General features: G+C 50.4%; 1 protein-coding gene across 1 annotated transcript in view; it reads right to left on the bottom strand.

Annotated features, from left to right (window-relative positions):
• WNT5B (Wnt family member 5B) overlaps nt 1-15,450 on the bottom strand; it is a 70,952-nt gene extending 55,502 nt beyond the window's left edge. Inside the window, exon 1 of the mRNA XM_048301246.1 lies at nt 15,416-15,450. Coding sequence (XP_048157203.1) covers nt 15,416-15,421 — 6 coding nt within the window. The 5' untranslated portion in view covers nt 15,422-15,450. The remainder of the gene's footprint in view (nt 1-15,415) is intronic.
• Nucleotides 15,451-17,007: the final 1,557 nt, after the last annotated feature.

The raw sequence follows: 17,007 nt of genomic DNA, 5'->3' as shown, positions 1-17,007 counted from the left end.
TCCTGTAATGCTGGGCTGCTCCCCAAACTGCAGCCCTGAACCCATCAGATGTTCTCTTAAAGACACCAAAATGAGAGGTCCATGTGGAGGCCAAAAGGAGAGCAGGGGTTGCCAGGATGTAGCTTGATGCTCTCACTTGGAACGAGGGGCAGAGCTAGTGGAGGGCTGCACGTTTTCCCTGCCCACCACAGCCGCTGGCACTACCTCACACTGCCCTGCAGAGAGGACTGGGAGCCCACAGCTCAGGGACCCAGCGTCTCAAGATCAGCTGCCCTTTGCAGGCAGGATCTAGGGACGGGGGGCATTAACATACTGAAACACACACCACATCCCTTCAGTATTCCCAGAGTAACTCAGGAACTCCAGCTTGAGCATCAGCAGCACTACTGAAGGGCAAAAACCACGTGCTATCCTCATGAGCACAGCATTATCACTGGGTGTCACACAACCTGCCCTCTGTGCAGGGACAGTGACCAATTCAGTAAATTTCACCTTCCCCAGATTTAGGACAAGGCCACAGATGCTCTCCAAAACCCCCTCAAGCTGCAAGCCTGCCCGCTGATCTGAGACAGCCAAAATGCCTGGCCAGGAGGAGATCCACAGCAATGACAGCCATGGGGAGAGGGGCTGAAGGGGGAAAGAAGGAAGGGAGCAAACTTCACACAGGAGCAACACTGACTTTTGAATGGTTATTACATGTTACTCTGGTTTAGTTATTAATCTGAAGCGAGACACGCTGCCATGCAGCACCCCCTCACCTCATCTTTTTTGACACATCGTGCAGACAGCCATTGTCACATAACAGGTGAATAAAAGCCATGAATATTAAAAGCCATGAATATTAAGTCTCCACCACAGCATTTGATACAGCAGCTGGAACATGCTGTAAAGCACCAAGCAATAAAGGACAAGAAAGTCAAGGAGATAGAAAGCTACCAAACTTCTACAGTATCTGCCACTACTGTTCAGTTACCTACCCCCTTCCTAGGAACCATGGACAGTCAAAAAAGCAGGACCGGACACAGAGCCCACAAATGAAGCTGAAGAAAAGTACGTCTCCTCTGCTCTCTCACACCCCTGAGTAACAGCGAGGATAAACTACACCTGGGCTCGTTCAAATGGCAATTGTAATCCTCTGCACTCTCTGCTGCTCACAGCTATCAGTGCCAGGTAAAGCCCACTAAGGAAAGCAGCCACTCGGGCTTAAACAGAAGTCACAGAGGCTGGGTTAACCCCATAAATCTCAGTTCCCAGCCCTCACCCTCACAACTGAATCCTCCAAGTGAAATCCGGAAGACTTTATTGCCATTAGTATGAAGTGTATATCCCAGAGCCTTCATGTCTCAATTTAGACCAGGACCCCAGTGTGCCACGAGCTCTCTACCAGCAAAGCTGTGTGGCTTTGGTCTGCAGTGTGTGGCTTGTGCTGCAGGAGTATTCAGGGGCCCCAGTGTGCTAGGCACTACAAAGCACGAGACAGAAATTAATTCCCATAGTTATTATCCTCCCAGATAAATGTAAAATCTTACACAGAAGCGTTTTCTCATCTCCTTTTTTAGTAGGATAATCATATAGCAACACTGGCATTCCTCTCACTGACAGTGGCATAAGGGAGAAGACTGAAAAACATTCAGCTGCCAGAGATGTGACTGCAGCATGTCAGATGTGCAGGCAGGTGATCCCTGGAGAGCTCATGGAGAAAGAGCAGCGGTTTCCACCCACTCATCTGCCTGAAAATGTCCCTGAGAGCCCCAGCAGATGTTTGTCACCGGCACAGCTACACCTGCCCTGCTGCTACTGTTTGGGTGTAGCACAGACGACAGCGAGCTCAGGTGGGCTGTGCCCAGCCCCTGGCACTTGCACACCACAGGAGGATCTTCCCTTCGTGAAATCACTCCCACTGCACCAGCAGAAACAGCAGAGGAAGACAAGCCAAAAAGCAGCACTAGAAACTGCAAAACCTCAGCCCTCTTTAGTCACCAAGTTGCATCTGTTCCTCACACATTTGTGTTCCAACACCAGGGAAAGCCCAAGGTCCCCAGTTGTCAGCGTGCTGCCAGCGCTGGGCTTCTTTCTGATATATTTAGAGCTCGCAGCATCACACCAGCTCCTCTACTCATTAAGCCATGATATCTGAGCTATGACTTTCACTTCTGCTTTCAAGGTAACCTATCTGAAGAAGCTCTCGGACTGTAAATCTGGTTGCTGAGCAAGAAAAATATGGTCGCCCCAACATGATTTTGTTGCTGCAATGGGCTTGGCTTTTTATTCATAGAACAGGTTTTATGTCTGTCTTGCAAGGACAAACTCCTGATCAAGACTAGAAATCCGGGTGAGACAACTGACCAATGCATCTGACCCGAGGCTGAAAATAAAAGCTGGCTTCCCACCTTAGTTTCCAAGTAAACTCCACCAAATGACGCAGCACCCCATACTGCATTTCACAGGCAGTACAGATATATTTAGCCCAGTATGCCCCTCCCAAAGCCCAGTGTGGGGCACAACTGGCTGAGGAGAAGCCAGGCAGGAATACAGGAAAACAAACCAGGCAAACCATCCTCTCCTACTCAGCTCTTGTTCACTTGCTTTGTTTAACATAAACAAACAAGCAAAACCCCAAAACAAGGAAACCTCGCAAGAGAAGTTTTATTTTCAGGTCTGGCAGCAAACCCAAGAGTTGTAATTAGGTCCTGGAAATTAGCAGTTTAATTTATTTGTGTTGTTGGGTGCTCTTTGTATTTCCATCCCAGCGTCAGACAAAACCAGCATCCTGCCTTTCCCCAAAGGCTTGTGAGAGAAAATGGTGTAAACACCACCCAAGCATCAGTACATGTGAACATGGAATCTCCTTTCATGGACATGAAACGAGGAAAATAAGCCACTTGAACAGTGATACTTGGGTGCCTGAAGGAGCACACTGGTTGCTTTTGGGATCTAGAACAGAAACAAGCCTGAGGGAGAGGAATTTCAGAGGTGTATAGACAGCTACCTTGCAAATCACTTGGTGTAGCTCAGAAAACACCTCCCCTGAAAGATGTTTCTGGGGGGATCACCCCAGGGCTGTGGGAGGGTTAGAAAATAAATGTAGCTCTAGGAAGCTGAGGTTTTGCCCTCAGGGCCCTGGGAAGTGATCTCCTCCTCAGCCTCCATCAAATCAGATAACAAACAAGCCAAATTATTGTGATTAGAACAACAGAAGGCAGTGGCTGCTCAGAAGCATCCACCAAGCAGGGTTTTGACACCTGGTTGTGTGAGGAGATGAGCCTCTTCCAGCCAGACAGCTACGGGGAGGGCTGGCTGCCTTCTCCAGAAGGGCTCCCTGCCACGCAGGAACACATGGGCTTGTTGGCTTCCATGCTGGGCCATCTCCTGGCCTCAGCTGAAGAAATTACACACTGAAGTCTTCGTCATAGAAGACTTCTCAAATCAGGAAAACGATCCATTGCATACTAGAAATGAATCAGGAAATCACACCAAAACATAGCAAAGTTGCAGAAACAGGAGTATCCCATCAAGACCCCTGGCCTGCAGCTTTGCCTAACGTGGCTGGCTTCAGTTCAAGTCTTTGGGAAACTCTCACTCCAAAGGATGAGCTTTCAGTCCAGAGCTGGCGCAAGAAGAGCGTGATTCCTTAAGGAGCCCTCAGTGCAAAACACAAAACCATTTCTCTTACCATTTTCCTCATTCCCAAAAGGGAAGTAAGGTGGAGTCACAGATTTGTGGCCATGATAAGACTTTAATGTCTGAGTAATACTACAAGCTCAGAGACTTTTGATTTCTTGGACTTGCACTACTTCATCCTCTCCCGTGATGATTTAAGAGGTTGAGTGGAGAGGCTGTCTCCTAGACTTTGAGTCCTTTCCCCTAAAGTGTGCTCTCTTCAGGCCTTATTTCCATGTCCTTCCCTCAGCCACAAGAGGCCAAGCACAGCTTTTTGTTCATGTTATCGGTGCCCCAGACAGCCAGGAGAGGAGATTATTATTTGAAGAGGTGCAGAGTGAGACTGGGATATGATTGTAATTACTGGCCCCTGGGCACCCTACAGCAGAGGACCACAGCGTGCTGAGATGTGAATAACCCTCCTCCTGTGGGAGAGTTGAGGAAACCTCTTTTTCTTATCAGACTTTTTAAAAAGCAATATAAGATTTTTCTCTAATTAGAGGTGAAAAAACTGCTTTTAAAAAATCTTGCAAGTAATTCCTGTCCTGTAGGTTTTGTACATATCACTGACAATATCTACTACCCAAAGAAAAGAATGACAGGCATAGCTTCTTATCCCTGACTTATTGGGTCACTGCAATGCTTGGAACCTAATTTATGATGCAAATATTTGAAGTTAAGATACCAAAATTCAGGTCCCTTTGGTAGTGCTTGCTTTAGCATGCTACCTCTGTATCCATAATGAAAATCCCTTGTTAAAATACAAAGAGCATGGTAAGCTCTTCAAACACAATCAAGCACCACTCTTGCTCTAAATATTGGCCAGAAAGGTTAAAATACTCACCTAGCTCATCACTGTTCCAGTGATGTAATGTTTGTAACAGTCCCACCATACACAGGGGAGGTTTCTGTGAGAACCAGGCTTTTCTCCTTCAAGAACAGGTCTCCCGCTCGTTTAGATTAATTGATTTCACACACAGTTGTTTATGTGTGTGGCCTCCCTTGATTTTCTGAGCTCTCTTCACTCCAAACAAAACAGCTTAGGGATGTAGATGGAGCCAATTGCATTTGGGAAGAAGGGAGATAACACCTCAAAGCCAGACAGAAAAGGACATTTCTTACTTCAGAGACTTTTCTCTGGACTGTGCTTTGAGGCAGCCTGACAAAAGCATGCTTCTGGGGAACACCATAAAACTGCTTCAGAGACACACTGCACAGAGCCCGGCAGGCAAAACCTCCCCACAGTGGTGGGAAGGGGGAAAAGTGTAACTTCTGAGGAGAAAGATATATGGCAGGCTGTGAGATTGCAAACAATAGACAACCGAGAAACTGTCTTAAGTTTTAAAACATCCTGACTTCATGTAACAGCTTGTAGCTAGACTGGGAGAGCACCAGAATCCTCATTTGTGCATGGAACGTGTATCAGGCAGCTGTGCAGTGCGCTACCAAATGCTGGTTCGGAAGGAAAATTTATCTTCAGAAAGAAATCTGGATATTAATTTGAAAGCACAACACAGAGCCAGAAAGATTAACTGCCCTCAGCCTCTCCAGACCAGCCATGTGGACACACCACAGATTCAATCTGCACTGAATTACAAGTCATCACTGACAAAGCACTGAAGTAGCCAGCCAGCAAAACCAGTGGAAATATACTTTTGTGGATCTGGTCACAGAATGGAACCTCAGTTCCACAAAAAGGGCTGGGATTTCAGCATTTGCCTGCATCCCAAATAGGGATGAAAGGTCAAAATATTACACTCTTTCATAGTATGAACAATTCCAAATGCTCTTGACTTGAAAATGCGGGGCAGGAGGGAAGATACTATTGACAGAAACAAAACATTCAAAATGTTTCAGCAGAATTTTCTCTGCTTACCAGCACTGTACAAATCCATGCACCCTGGTATCACCCACCACGGTGAGAGGAGAGCTGGCTGATGGCACTGCAAGGCCACTCTCCATAATCTTTGACAAGTCATGGAGACAAGGAGATGAACAGGAGCCAACAGTGTGCTGCTGTGGCAAAGAAAGCCAATGGGACGCTGGGTTAATCAACAACAAGGGCATCACCTGCAGAAAAGAACTCATAATCCCACTTGACTGCACCTGGAATCCTATCTTCCATTTTGGTGCCTGCTGTGCAAAAAAAAGATGTGGACTGGCTGGAGAGGGTCCAGAGAAGGGCCACAAAGATGCCCAAAGGAGTGGGAAGCCTGCTAGTGAGGGGAGGCTGAGAGAACTGGGCCTTGAGAAAAGAAGGCTTAGGGGAGATCTTATCACCACGCTCCTGTATTTAAACGGTGGCTGCAAAGGACATGGAGGCTCCCTTCTTACAAGGAGGCACACGGAAAAGAGACGGGGAAATGGGTACAAGTTACTCCTGGGGAGGTTCCAAGTGGACAGAAAAGGAAAGTTTCTCACAATGGAAACAATCAGCCACTGGAATAATCTCCCCAGGGAAGTGGTGGATTCCCCAGCACTGGACACCTTTAAGATTTGCTGCACACAGCCCTGGGCCATCTCGTTTAGACTGTGCTTTTGCCAAGGGAGGATGGATCAGATGATCCTTGATGTCCCTTCCAACCTGTTACTCTGTGATTCTGTGAAAATGAAATGTTGATCCAAAATGAGAGATTCTGGGGTGTTGACCTGAAACTTAAGCTCTTGTTCTGGATTTCAACACAAAACGACATTTAAGTCGAAATGTCAATTGGAAACAGAAATCATTATGTTTTGAAACATCACTACAGAAAAGCATGTTTTTCTTCTGAAAATTTCTATTTAGATCAAACCATGTTTTCTTCTGGGAGCTTTTTTTTTATTTTACCAGCTCTGTGTGTGTTTGTTGTGCTGCTTGAGGACTGACATTTGCTCCAAGCATATGGGTTATGCAAGCAATGGGGTTATCCACACTGAGGATTCCTTATAAAAGTCCAGGAATACACCTGCAACCCAGACTTTCTTAGGAACCTGAACTATGACAGAGTATTTAGCTACTTTAATTTAGTGTCAGATGAATAGCAAACAGAAACTCACTTTGCACACAGAGGAGGAGTGGGGTCTGCAGATACTCCTGGATGCCCTCCAAAGCAGCATCTCTTCATCAGCATACAAGATTACACATCTCTCTCCAAAGGCTGGCTTTGCAAAACCTTGGAAAGGAAAAGGCAAGTGGGCCCCTGGAAACACTAAACCACCTCTAAAAACTCGTTACTTATTTAATATTATTTCTTTGCAGAACCAGCCCTACAAACAAAAGCCTAACTACAACCTCAGTAATCCACAAAATTTCTGTACAGACATGTTTAGGCAGATGCACAGCTACCAGCAACCTCTGCCCTGCACAGAAACAACCTGCCAAAGCTTTCTGTGGAAGCAGGGGCAATGACAGAAAGCAGTATTTCCCGAACACAAGGCTGTGCACTTGGCCAAAAAGGCAACACATCCCTAACACCTTCTGCTTCAAACCCACGGGGAAAGGGCACAGCACAACAACTGACAGGGACTAGTCACAGACACAAGACCTCAGATTGCCACTCATCAAGACAGTCTGGAAGATCCACCCAGCACAATGCTGAGGTATGCCAAGAGAAAGCCTTGCCAGCACAGGAGTGACAGGGCCAGGTGATGAATTTGATGTGGGGATGCTGGTATTAAAAGCCAAAGGTGTCTGTACGTGGGGACAGAGGAGCTGAAGGGAAAAGTAAAATGTATTTAGGTGGAGTCACAACTGTCGACTGAGCAGACCAGCAGTGTTTGCCTCAAACCAAATGGAGAACAGATTATCTTCAAGCAGCTCTGGAGCTTTTAACATCAGACCAGCACCTGCTAGCTGATGGACTTCATGGATGTCAATCTACAACTTGGGAATGGGTGCTGCTTTGGAGCTCTTTCAATCCCAGGCTGAGTTTAGAAAGCTATGACCACCCCATGGCAGCCTCTGATGCCTGTCCCAAGATGTCAATGAGCCACAATTTCCACAGGACTGGACCCTATCCCTGCTCTAGCTCCCAGCATAGACATCCTCTTGCACACAGGTCTGCTGGATAATCCTTCCCTGGCTGTGGACAAAGGTTCTGGGCTTTGTGAAGACCTCACCCCCTCTTTAACCAGGAGGAAGAATGAGCTACTGGACCAGTTGGGAAGTAAGAGGATCATTAATACTCCTTGTTGCCTCAGGGAGGTGCAGGAGTTGGTAGAGGTAACAGGCAAAGCTTTCCATGCCTGCTCCGAGGCATCCCGCGGTGGTCAACTTCCATCTGCTCAGCAGGGGATGGACTGCATGGAGCATGAGCTTTGCCAGCTCAGATCTCACCCAGGTTTACCAAAAACAGCAACAAACTGACAGAACTTTCTCTCCAATGTATTTAGAGCACATTTCCTAGTTCAGCCTTGTCCTTCAGCTGAAGTAAGGCTTAGGTAACACAAACTAACTCTGTCTAAACTTAACTGCTTTTCCTATTGCTTCTAACTTGGTTTTATGCTTGAGTTGAAAGCATTACCTGGCCTCCATAAGCAGGGCCTGGTCCAGACTATCAAGGTTACCCCATAAAACTTTCTTTAGTTAAAGAAATGAAAAAAAAAAAAAAAGAAAAAAAAGAAAAAAATAAGTACACACACCTCCCAACACCCCAGTGAACATGGCTGTGCTGACAAAAATGCCTCCATGGTCACAGCTGTGCCCACAGAAAATGCTGTGGCTCCCCCTCTTCCATGGGCTATGTGGCACAGACACAGTCTAACACGAGCAGCCAAACTCAGACAGTAAATCATTCCTGGTGTGTGAGTCTGACCTAACTGGCACCATTTTCTGGGAAGATAAAGAAGTTTTATGTGTCTTGTAGATAAAAGTTCGGGTTGTTACCTGCAGTGGGGTTTTATACCACTGGGGTGCAACTGCTGTCATGCAAAAATACAGACCCTTAGATCTTCTCAGCATGCTGTGGAGGAGCTTTTGAGCCTTTCAGCAGGCTCCTTGGAAAACAGCAGAGATGCTGAAAGAGCCTGTGCAGCTTCAGTAAAAACTGAACAAAGCCAGTGCTGCACTTACCAAGCTTACCCAGCTGAAAACCTCCTTGCCATTCATAAAAAATTATTAGAAGTTCATTTTGAACATTGGCAAAACTCCCAAACAGCTAGTCGAGAATAGGTGGAAATGGGGAATAGTTATAAAAACAGAAAAGAAATTGGGACAGGTAATTGGTCATAATTGACAAGAGCACTCACTCCACTCTACCTGTACCCCAGGCTGTGAAATTTCCACAGGTGGAATAACAGCTGCAGCCACCCACAAGGCTGCAGATGTTGCTGAGAAACCTGGTTTGTGCACACCACACACGGGAGCAAGAGCTGGCATTTTGGTCTAAAAACAGAAGCTTCCATTGCACCGTGAAGAATAATGGGGCTACCCCATGAGTACCTGCATCATCTCAGTGTCAGACTGTAAAGCTCCAGTCAGAGATGCAAAACTGGGCAAAATTGACAGTGATGACAGCCACAGGATACTACAAACCTTCCCAGCTGTGACACAAAAACGATAATGGCAAAATATTTACTAAACAAAACCCTGACATGCTGCCAGGACCAGTATTTACAGTAATTATTGACAAATCTGGGGCACAGAATATAATAAAAGAACCGGTAGAACTGTTTGAGCTGTAAAAACAGAGGGGGAAAAAAAAGGAACTTAATTTTCCTTTGTACAGTATCAATTTTTCATGATTAGAGATGATTTTGAAGTACTCAGGAACACCTCAGGGAGCAATGAACCCAACAGTCACAAAATTATTTTTTCTGAAAAATGTTCCATTAATGAAGACATGCTTGGGCTCATATGTCTCTCTCGACAACTCTGTGATACATAACAAAGCTCAGAAAGGTTTTCCAGCTAAGCAAAGGAGATTCTCATTTAATTTGCTTTACAGCTCCAACTGGCCCATAATAGAGGTGCTACAACGCTTCAGGACTCAGTTAAACAACGATACCAAACCAGACAAAAAGCTAAATACAGAACAACTGGAAAAGGAAGATAAATTTAGAGAGCCCACTGAAGTATTAGTATTCCTGTGACTTTTGTTAACCCTCTGCCCTTAATGATGGACAAAAACAAACCCAAAACACATGTTCCACCCAATCATTTCAGTCTCCCTCACCTCCAGCCGAGATGGGAGAGTTTACAGAAAACGTATTTTCCCTCAAATCCTTCAAACAAACCAAGACTTAAACTTCATATGCGTTCACAAATCTCTCTATATAAAGATAGAATGTTGCTCTGCTTTTCTTTCCCTATGACAAAAACTATCAAACCCTTTGAGCTTTTCCCATGAGCTACTTAAAACCACAAATTAATCTAAACCAAGAGCTCTTTAGCAATCCCTGCACACAACAGTGCCATGAGCTCTCTGGCCACAAACCCATTCCCACTCCAGGAAGACTCACTCCATTTGAGTATCCCTGCTACGCTGTGCATTAATTCATCTCGTTCTGTTTTGCTCCAGATGCCGAGATGAAGCTTTGCAAAATGGACTAGTCACTTTGAGTAATCAAGTCCAGACTACTCAAGAATGCCCAAGTATCCCAAACAGCTGAACCTTGGGAAAAAAACGAGACCTTTGACAGCATTTAGAGTTGGATACCCCAAATCAGCAGTCATGAAAACCCTGGCCTGTGTTACCTTTGCTCTGAATATGAGAGTATTAAACCCAAGGCCACCGGGTTAGCTCAAAGAGGGGCAGAGGAGGCCAGGACTCAAAGCATCTCTCTCATGTGGCAGACCACAGCATTAGCTGCAGGCATGCCTGGAAAGAGAGATCAGTCAGGGGTCTCCTGCAGGGTTATGCAGGACACGAACGGTTTGATCCTGATGGTTTTATTTAGATGGACAAGGCTGCCAGGTTGGGCCCTATTTACTGTCCCAAACTTGGAAATCCTAAAGAAAGCGAATTCTGTCCAGCCTGACAGAAACAGCAGCACTCCCTTTCCTCTGCTTGTCCCTCTCTCCAGCTCCTCTGAAGCTGAGGGGCACATCACTCACTTCTCAAACAAACACGCACAAAAGCCAGCTTGGGGAAGCCCAGCTCTGAACAAAGTGAAATAAGGAAGATGCCTTTGCAGGGAAGCACCTCCTGCTTCCCCACTGCTGGGAGCCCGATGGGAGCAGAAAGAGGCACTGTCCCTTTAGAACTGGCCAGGGAGCAGCTCAGCATGCCTGGCCTCCGGGAGCAACCACAGCCTGAAGGAAAATGACTGTGGGCTATAGCAGGACAAGGGGAGATTTCCTGAAGCCCACTGCAGGATAAATACTCAGAGATGAGAGCACAAGGCACCCTCCAGTCCTGAGGGCTGTGCAACCAGACTTAAAAATAAAACCTACAAGAGGGAGAACTGGCTTGCCCGGGACCTTGAAAGAGCCAGCATCCGCCGAGAAGAGGGAGCGAGCAGCAAACTACCAGCCCCAGGCAGCCAGGAAATGCAGCAGCAGGAGCCAGAGCCACAGCTCAGCCACAAGAGAACAGGTCGGCTTAGGAGGGATGCAGCCGGCTGGGGAGTTAAATTTAGACAGGTAAACATTCCGAGGGGAAGAGATGGGGTTCACACAGCCCTCACGTCTGCCACTGCCAGCCCCTGGGGAGAACCCTTCAAAGAACTGCTGGGGGGCTGAGGCACCTCGGAATAGGGCTATGGGGCCAGTGGGCTGAGAGCACACACCTGCGTGGGCATTTTTACCCCAGCGTTTGCTCCAAGCATCTTCCTGCCTGGCAGCATCCCCAGCAAGCAGGAAAGCTGTTGAGAGAAGCATGGAGGACACTGCAGCCTAAGGAAAGGTGCAAGTCCGGGGTACAGAGGGTACCAGGGAACCTTGCAAAGGAAATGTGCCTGGGTAAACCCAACCAGCAACATGGGGGCCACAGCACCAGTGTAGCCATTTGGGTGTCAGAGCCCTTCTGAGCTCCCTTTCTGAGGGGAAAAAAAGAGTAAAAGAAGCAAGGAGTTAGTCTTGTAAACTCAGCCAACCTCTAGAGCTTGAGTCATCCAGACCCCATGAACTGGAGGGGACACACAGCACTCCCTTCTCTACCCTGCCCTGCCTGCAGGGGCAAGCCATCAAAGCCCAGGACCTGTTTTACAGCTCCAAGGACAAGGGAAGGATGCCCACGGACAAACTACAGCCACCTACACTGGGCTGTGCAGTTAGAAGGCACGTGAGAGCATCCCGACTTTGGGAACTGCTGAGTCCTGCCCGAGAGGGACCATCTGCCCCACTGACCCCGCAGCTCCACCCCTCACAGAGCCGGGCGGCAGCTTTATCAAGTCCTAAGCCAAAGCCTGGAAGGGGGCGGTGGATCACAGAGTCTGGTCTTGTCTGTAATTCTGTCCATATGGTGTCAGCCAGTTGTCTCTGCAGTGAGCCCAAGAACTTGCACTTCAGTAAAGCATCCCTTCCAAAGAGACACCCCGTCTTTATTGGAAGATTTTAAGAGCTGGAGAAGCAAACGCCGCCTTTGGTCGTTTGTTCTGAAGGTTAATCACCCTGCTGTTAAAAACACCGCCTGTTTCTAACAGAGCTTAAATGCCCAGCCACAGCCTTGAGTCCTCCTCTTGAATTAGAAAGCTCTCCAAGCACCAGCTACTTTCAGAGCTGCTGCAAACAGTCGGGTATCACACCATGCTACATCTTCATGTTCTTTCTGAAATGCTACCCAGGTCCTCATTCCTTAAATCTCCCATTAGAAAAGGATTTTTTTAGTCCAGGAGAAATTCCCCTGGGCCTTCTCCGCGCTGCCTTCAGTTTTAATAAAGTCTGTATGCCCTCTCCTAGGAAGTGAAGCTCCCTTTCTATGCAGAAGTGGAATAGAATCACAGACTGCCCTGTCTTACATAACATGCCTGGCTGTCCACATCCTGATTTTAAAAGTACTGTGTTAAAAAATGTCTCTGAAATGCTCGTGTGTTTGTGTGCGTGTGTGTGCGTCCAATTTATTTGGAAATGATGAAATGGTTTTCACTCGAACTTTGATCAGCTGCTAGGAAAAAAAGATCTTATGAATAGAAACAATTTATATTCATTTAAATGAGCAATCATGCAGTTTTCAGAAAAGAGCTGGTTTCCCTGTGCGCCTTGTAACCCAAACCCAACAACTTCAGGACAAAAGACTCAAGACGTGAAGCAGTCCAGAAACAGAGGGGCCTACTGAGCTGGAGAAATGGACAAATAGCTTAAAGGTAACTTTAAATTTCACAGTGTTTGGTCTCTTCCTAAAAGAACACGCTCCTGGAGACTTTGCTACACAAGAATGTTCTTTTTTCTTTAAAAGATAGGACCCTCAACTTTCTAGACCCAGCTCTTTCCAAATTTCTACTTTTTTTCAACTGATGTAATGAATTCTGGCAGATTGGGAGGGAAAGGGCCGAGACAGACTTCTCAGGGCTGGGAGCCTGCAGCCACAACTTCAGCTTCAGCTTTCCTAAACAGAGATCAGTCACATGTGGAAGGTCATTTTCAATGTCCATTCCCTAGAGACAAGGGAAAGGACCCAGGGGCTGCTTACAGCTGCTGAGAAGAGAGGTGAGCAAATACTGAAGGAGCCTGGGAGGGACTCCTTTCCAAAAGGAAGGAATCTGTTGCAGACCCTCCAGGGCACAGAAACGTGAGTGAGCAACGGAGCCTGTGAGCAGAGGAAACCCACGGCTGGAATGGAGCCAGCTCACTCCCCCAGCTCTGCCTCCGAACCCGCACCAGCAGCTCATCCTCGTGCTTCTCTCCTCACAGACTCAGCTCGTTTCTCTAAAGAAGGAGATAAAAACCCAGGTACTTGGGCTAGCTTCTCTGCACACATGGCAACTCATCCCATACCTTGGATGTTTGGGGTAAAAAACATTCCACCTGAATTCTTGCAGAGACCAACCTTCACCTTGGCTAAATCCACATGTCCATGCACAGGACACTGGTTTAAGAGGGGTCTGTCTCTCTCCTGCCAGCTTTGAAAAAGCCCACTTCTTTCTCTTTTGGGAAGAAGAACCCAGCTCGGTTCTTCATTTACAGCTGCACCTGTGTGACACAAGACAGGCACCTGCAGGTGAAACTGCCACCATCAGAAAAAGTGGTCCCTTCAGCTCACGTGTGGATGCTCAGCAGCAAATGTGGGAAGGAAGGGCCACGACAGGCTCATACCTGAGTGTTGGTGTGATGTGGGGAAGGTGGGGGAGGCATTTGAGATGTACGTGCACCGGGCAGGCTCCAAAGGGACAGATGGACAAAGATGAGTGTAAAGGAGAGAGGTACCTTGTGTGTGCCCAATGCCACACAAACATTTTGTGTTTTGTGGACACAAAAGCCCTCATAAAAGGCACCAAGAAAGAGCCCTCAACACTCAGGCAGATAAGGAAGCATTGATGCACACAGTCCTCATGTGCAGGAGATGTGGAGTAGAGCAGTTTACACTGGAAATGGGCAGGTGCACACCAGGAATGCAATGCACCCAAGTTTTCAGCTATGATGAAATTGAAGTAAGAACATAAGTGCTAGTGCACATGTAAGAAACAGAAAACACAAAAAACCCCAACCCCAAAGGTGAACAGGTGAGTATGTGGGTGCAGGCAGCAGGGCAAGAGTGATGACAGGGCAGCCAGAAATGCATTAAGAGGTAGATGAAAGTTGGATAGGGAGACTTACAGGGACACTCATCTGATGGCAGAGGAAAACTATCAAAAACGTGGGGCAACAAAGTGTATCAGAGCACACAAAAATATGTTTGGGGAAGTTGTTTTACCCATTCCACTAAGGGAAGTATTGCACCACAATTCCCAGAAGAAAAACCAAGTTTCATAAAAGAGCGTGTCTGTTACAGACATAACTGGGATGCTCGTGCCCTGGTACTGTGAAACCAGGCATGCTTTCACTACTCGTCCGTGCTTCCATGAGCACAAGGACCCTTTCCCACGCCACATGCCATGGCTTGTGCTGGCACATGCAGCCACACCACAGGCATGGGTGAGAAGGACACTGTGGGCGCTCTCAGGAAAGCCACTGTGCTCACGCTCAGGGAAAGGATCCTCATCCGACAGTAAAATCCCTGTGCTCACAGTAAGGTCCATCTCACAGGAGTAACATCTGTTTTGCTGAACTCATGTCTGTCAAGCCTGAGGAACATCTGTTTCACCAGCACAGCGTCCGCCAGCCCGGAGGAGCATCCCTCGCACCCCAGCAACATCCCTCGTTCCAGAGAGTGGCCCCTCGCACCTCGGCAGCGTCTCCCCTGACACCGCCCGTCTCTCCCACCGCAGTAACACCTCCAAGGCCCCCCGGGGCCACCCCGCAATCGGCCCCAGCCCCGCGCTCCGGTGGCCCCTCCGCTGCCCCGTGTCGCCGGCGGGCTCGCCCGGGGACTGCTGCCCGGCGGCGGCGGCGGCTCGGCCCCCGACGGCCCCTGCCCGCGATCGGGGCCGGCCGCCGCGGGGGCTCCGCGCAGCCCGGGCCGCCCGATCCCCGCAGCGCCCGCCCCGCCCCGACCGGCGGCCGCACCGGGCCGGGGGCGCCTCCCGGGGTCGGCGGCAAAGCGCGGCCGCGGCTCCCGGGCTGGGAGAACCGGCAGACCCCCGGTACCGCCCGCGTCGTCTCTCCTCCCTTCGGGGGCCGCGCAGGGAGGCGGCCGGCCCCGGGACGAGACGAGCCCGGGGGTCCGCACCGCCCGGCGCGGCCGAACACCTCCCGCCCCCCGGCCTCCTCCTCCCGCCGCGGGCCGGGGCCGCCTCCTACCTGCATCTCCCGGGCGCCGCGTCCCCGGGCGGCGGCGGCGGCGGCGGCGGCAGCGGCAGGTGAGCGGGCGCCCGCGGCGGGCACGGGACTCCGCGTCCCTCTCGGCGGCGTCGCGGCGGCCGGAGACCGCGAGGGGACGCACCTGCCCCGGGGGCCGCCGCGCCGGGCCGAGCCCCCCGCCGGCTGCGAGAGGGGAGCGGGGGGACGCTGCGGGCGCTGCCCTCCCCGTCGCCGCTGGGCTGCGGGAGCGGCGGCACCGAGGACGACTCCCGGCCGAAGTTGGCGGCGGCGGCGAGTGCCGGGCCCGGGAGGTGCCGGCGGATCCCGGGGGCTCCGGCCGCCTCCGCCCCGCCTCCCCCCGCCCCGCGCCCGCCCCCCGCGCCCTGCGCCCGCCCCGCCGCGGGCACCGCTGCCGCCGCCGGGATGGGGCTCGGGGAGGGGGCCGGGCGGCCTCCCCCGCCGGGGTGGCCCGGGGATGGGGCGGGCGGGAGCCTGGCCCGGGGGTGAGCTATGGGCCCGCTGCCGTCGGGGGGGAGCCGTGCTGGCGAGTGAGGGGGCGACGGGGAAGGAACGCCGCGGTCCCGTGCGCTGGAGGCCACCGGGCTGGCTCCCTCCCTGCGGCCCCCGCAGCCCCGCCGTGCCCGGCAGCGCAGCCCCCGCAGGACACTCGGTCACTCGTGGGTCGCTCCCAGCGCATCCCTGCGGTGCTCGCTCCTCGCTGGCTGTAAGTGTCCGGCCCGCTCCTGGCCCTGAGCTGCGGAGAGCTGCGTGCCCTCCACCTCTCGCTGTGGGGCTCACGAGCACCCTGCTCATGTGGCTCCTGGCCCGGCAGACAACGTGCTGGGAGTCAAAACCCCTCCGGTACGGGCAGCAGGGTTCCTGGCTCCCGCCAGCGAAGGGCTTTTGACCCGGTGACCTACTGCTTCATCTCAGCAGGGATTTTTGGCATCTGTCTCCCAGAGAGGGTGGGCGGCTGGGTTGCAACGAAGGTGCGAATGAGGCAGAGCCTGGTTCGGGGATGCTGTTAAAATAGACTGGCAAAGTTTGGCAGAGGAGGCAGTGGATGAAGCTCTTGATGCGGCTGGCACTCAACAAGCGCATCCATCCCTTGCCTGCAACACCAGGAATCACACCGGGGGCTGTCCCCCACCCTTCTTCCCATAAAACTTCACAGATTCACAGCCAGATCCCGTTCTCACTTTTCCTGGCAGAAGCAGGGAGTAGCTGCACAGGCATTAGCAGGATCACCGCAAATTTATGCTGGTGTAAGTGAAAGCGGTGCCTAGCTCCCGGGACTGCTGGGCATCCCGGTGCACAGAGACAGGATTTACATGCCTGGTCTCCGAGCTTGGCGGCAGCTCTGCAGCAGCCTGGAGTTACACTTGTTTTGTCCAGGTCCCCATCTCTGGGCCCCACATCGTCAGGCATCCAGAGTCCCCATGCAGCAGGAGCTGCAGAGCCTCACATGCAGTGCAAAGAGCACCTTGCTGCTCCTACATGTACACAGACTCACACATACAAGGATCAAAAAGGAATTACATCAGGGAGGCATTTGGCCCCCTGAATTCCTCGAATTTGTACTGGCTTGGGAC

The sequence above is a fragment of the Corvus hawaiiensis genome, chromosome 4 (genome assembly GCF_020740725.1).
Source record: "Corvus hawaiiensis isolate bCorHaw1 chromosome 4, bCorHaw1.pri.cur, whole genome shotgun sequence".
Classification (NCBI taxonomy): Eukaryota; Metazoa; Chordata; class Aves; order Passeriformes; family Corvidae; genus Corvus; species Corvus hawaiiensis.
The sequence above is the reverse complement of the archived record's forward strand: the minus strand, read 5'-3'. Positions and strand labels throughout refer to the sequence as shown.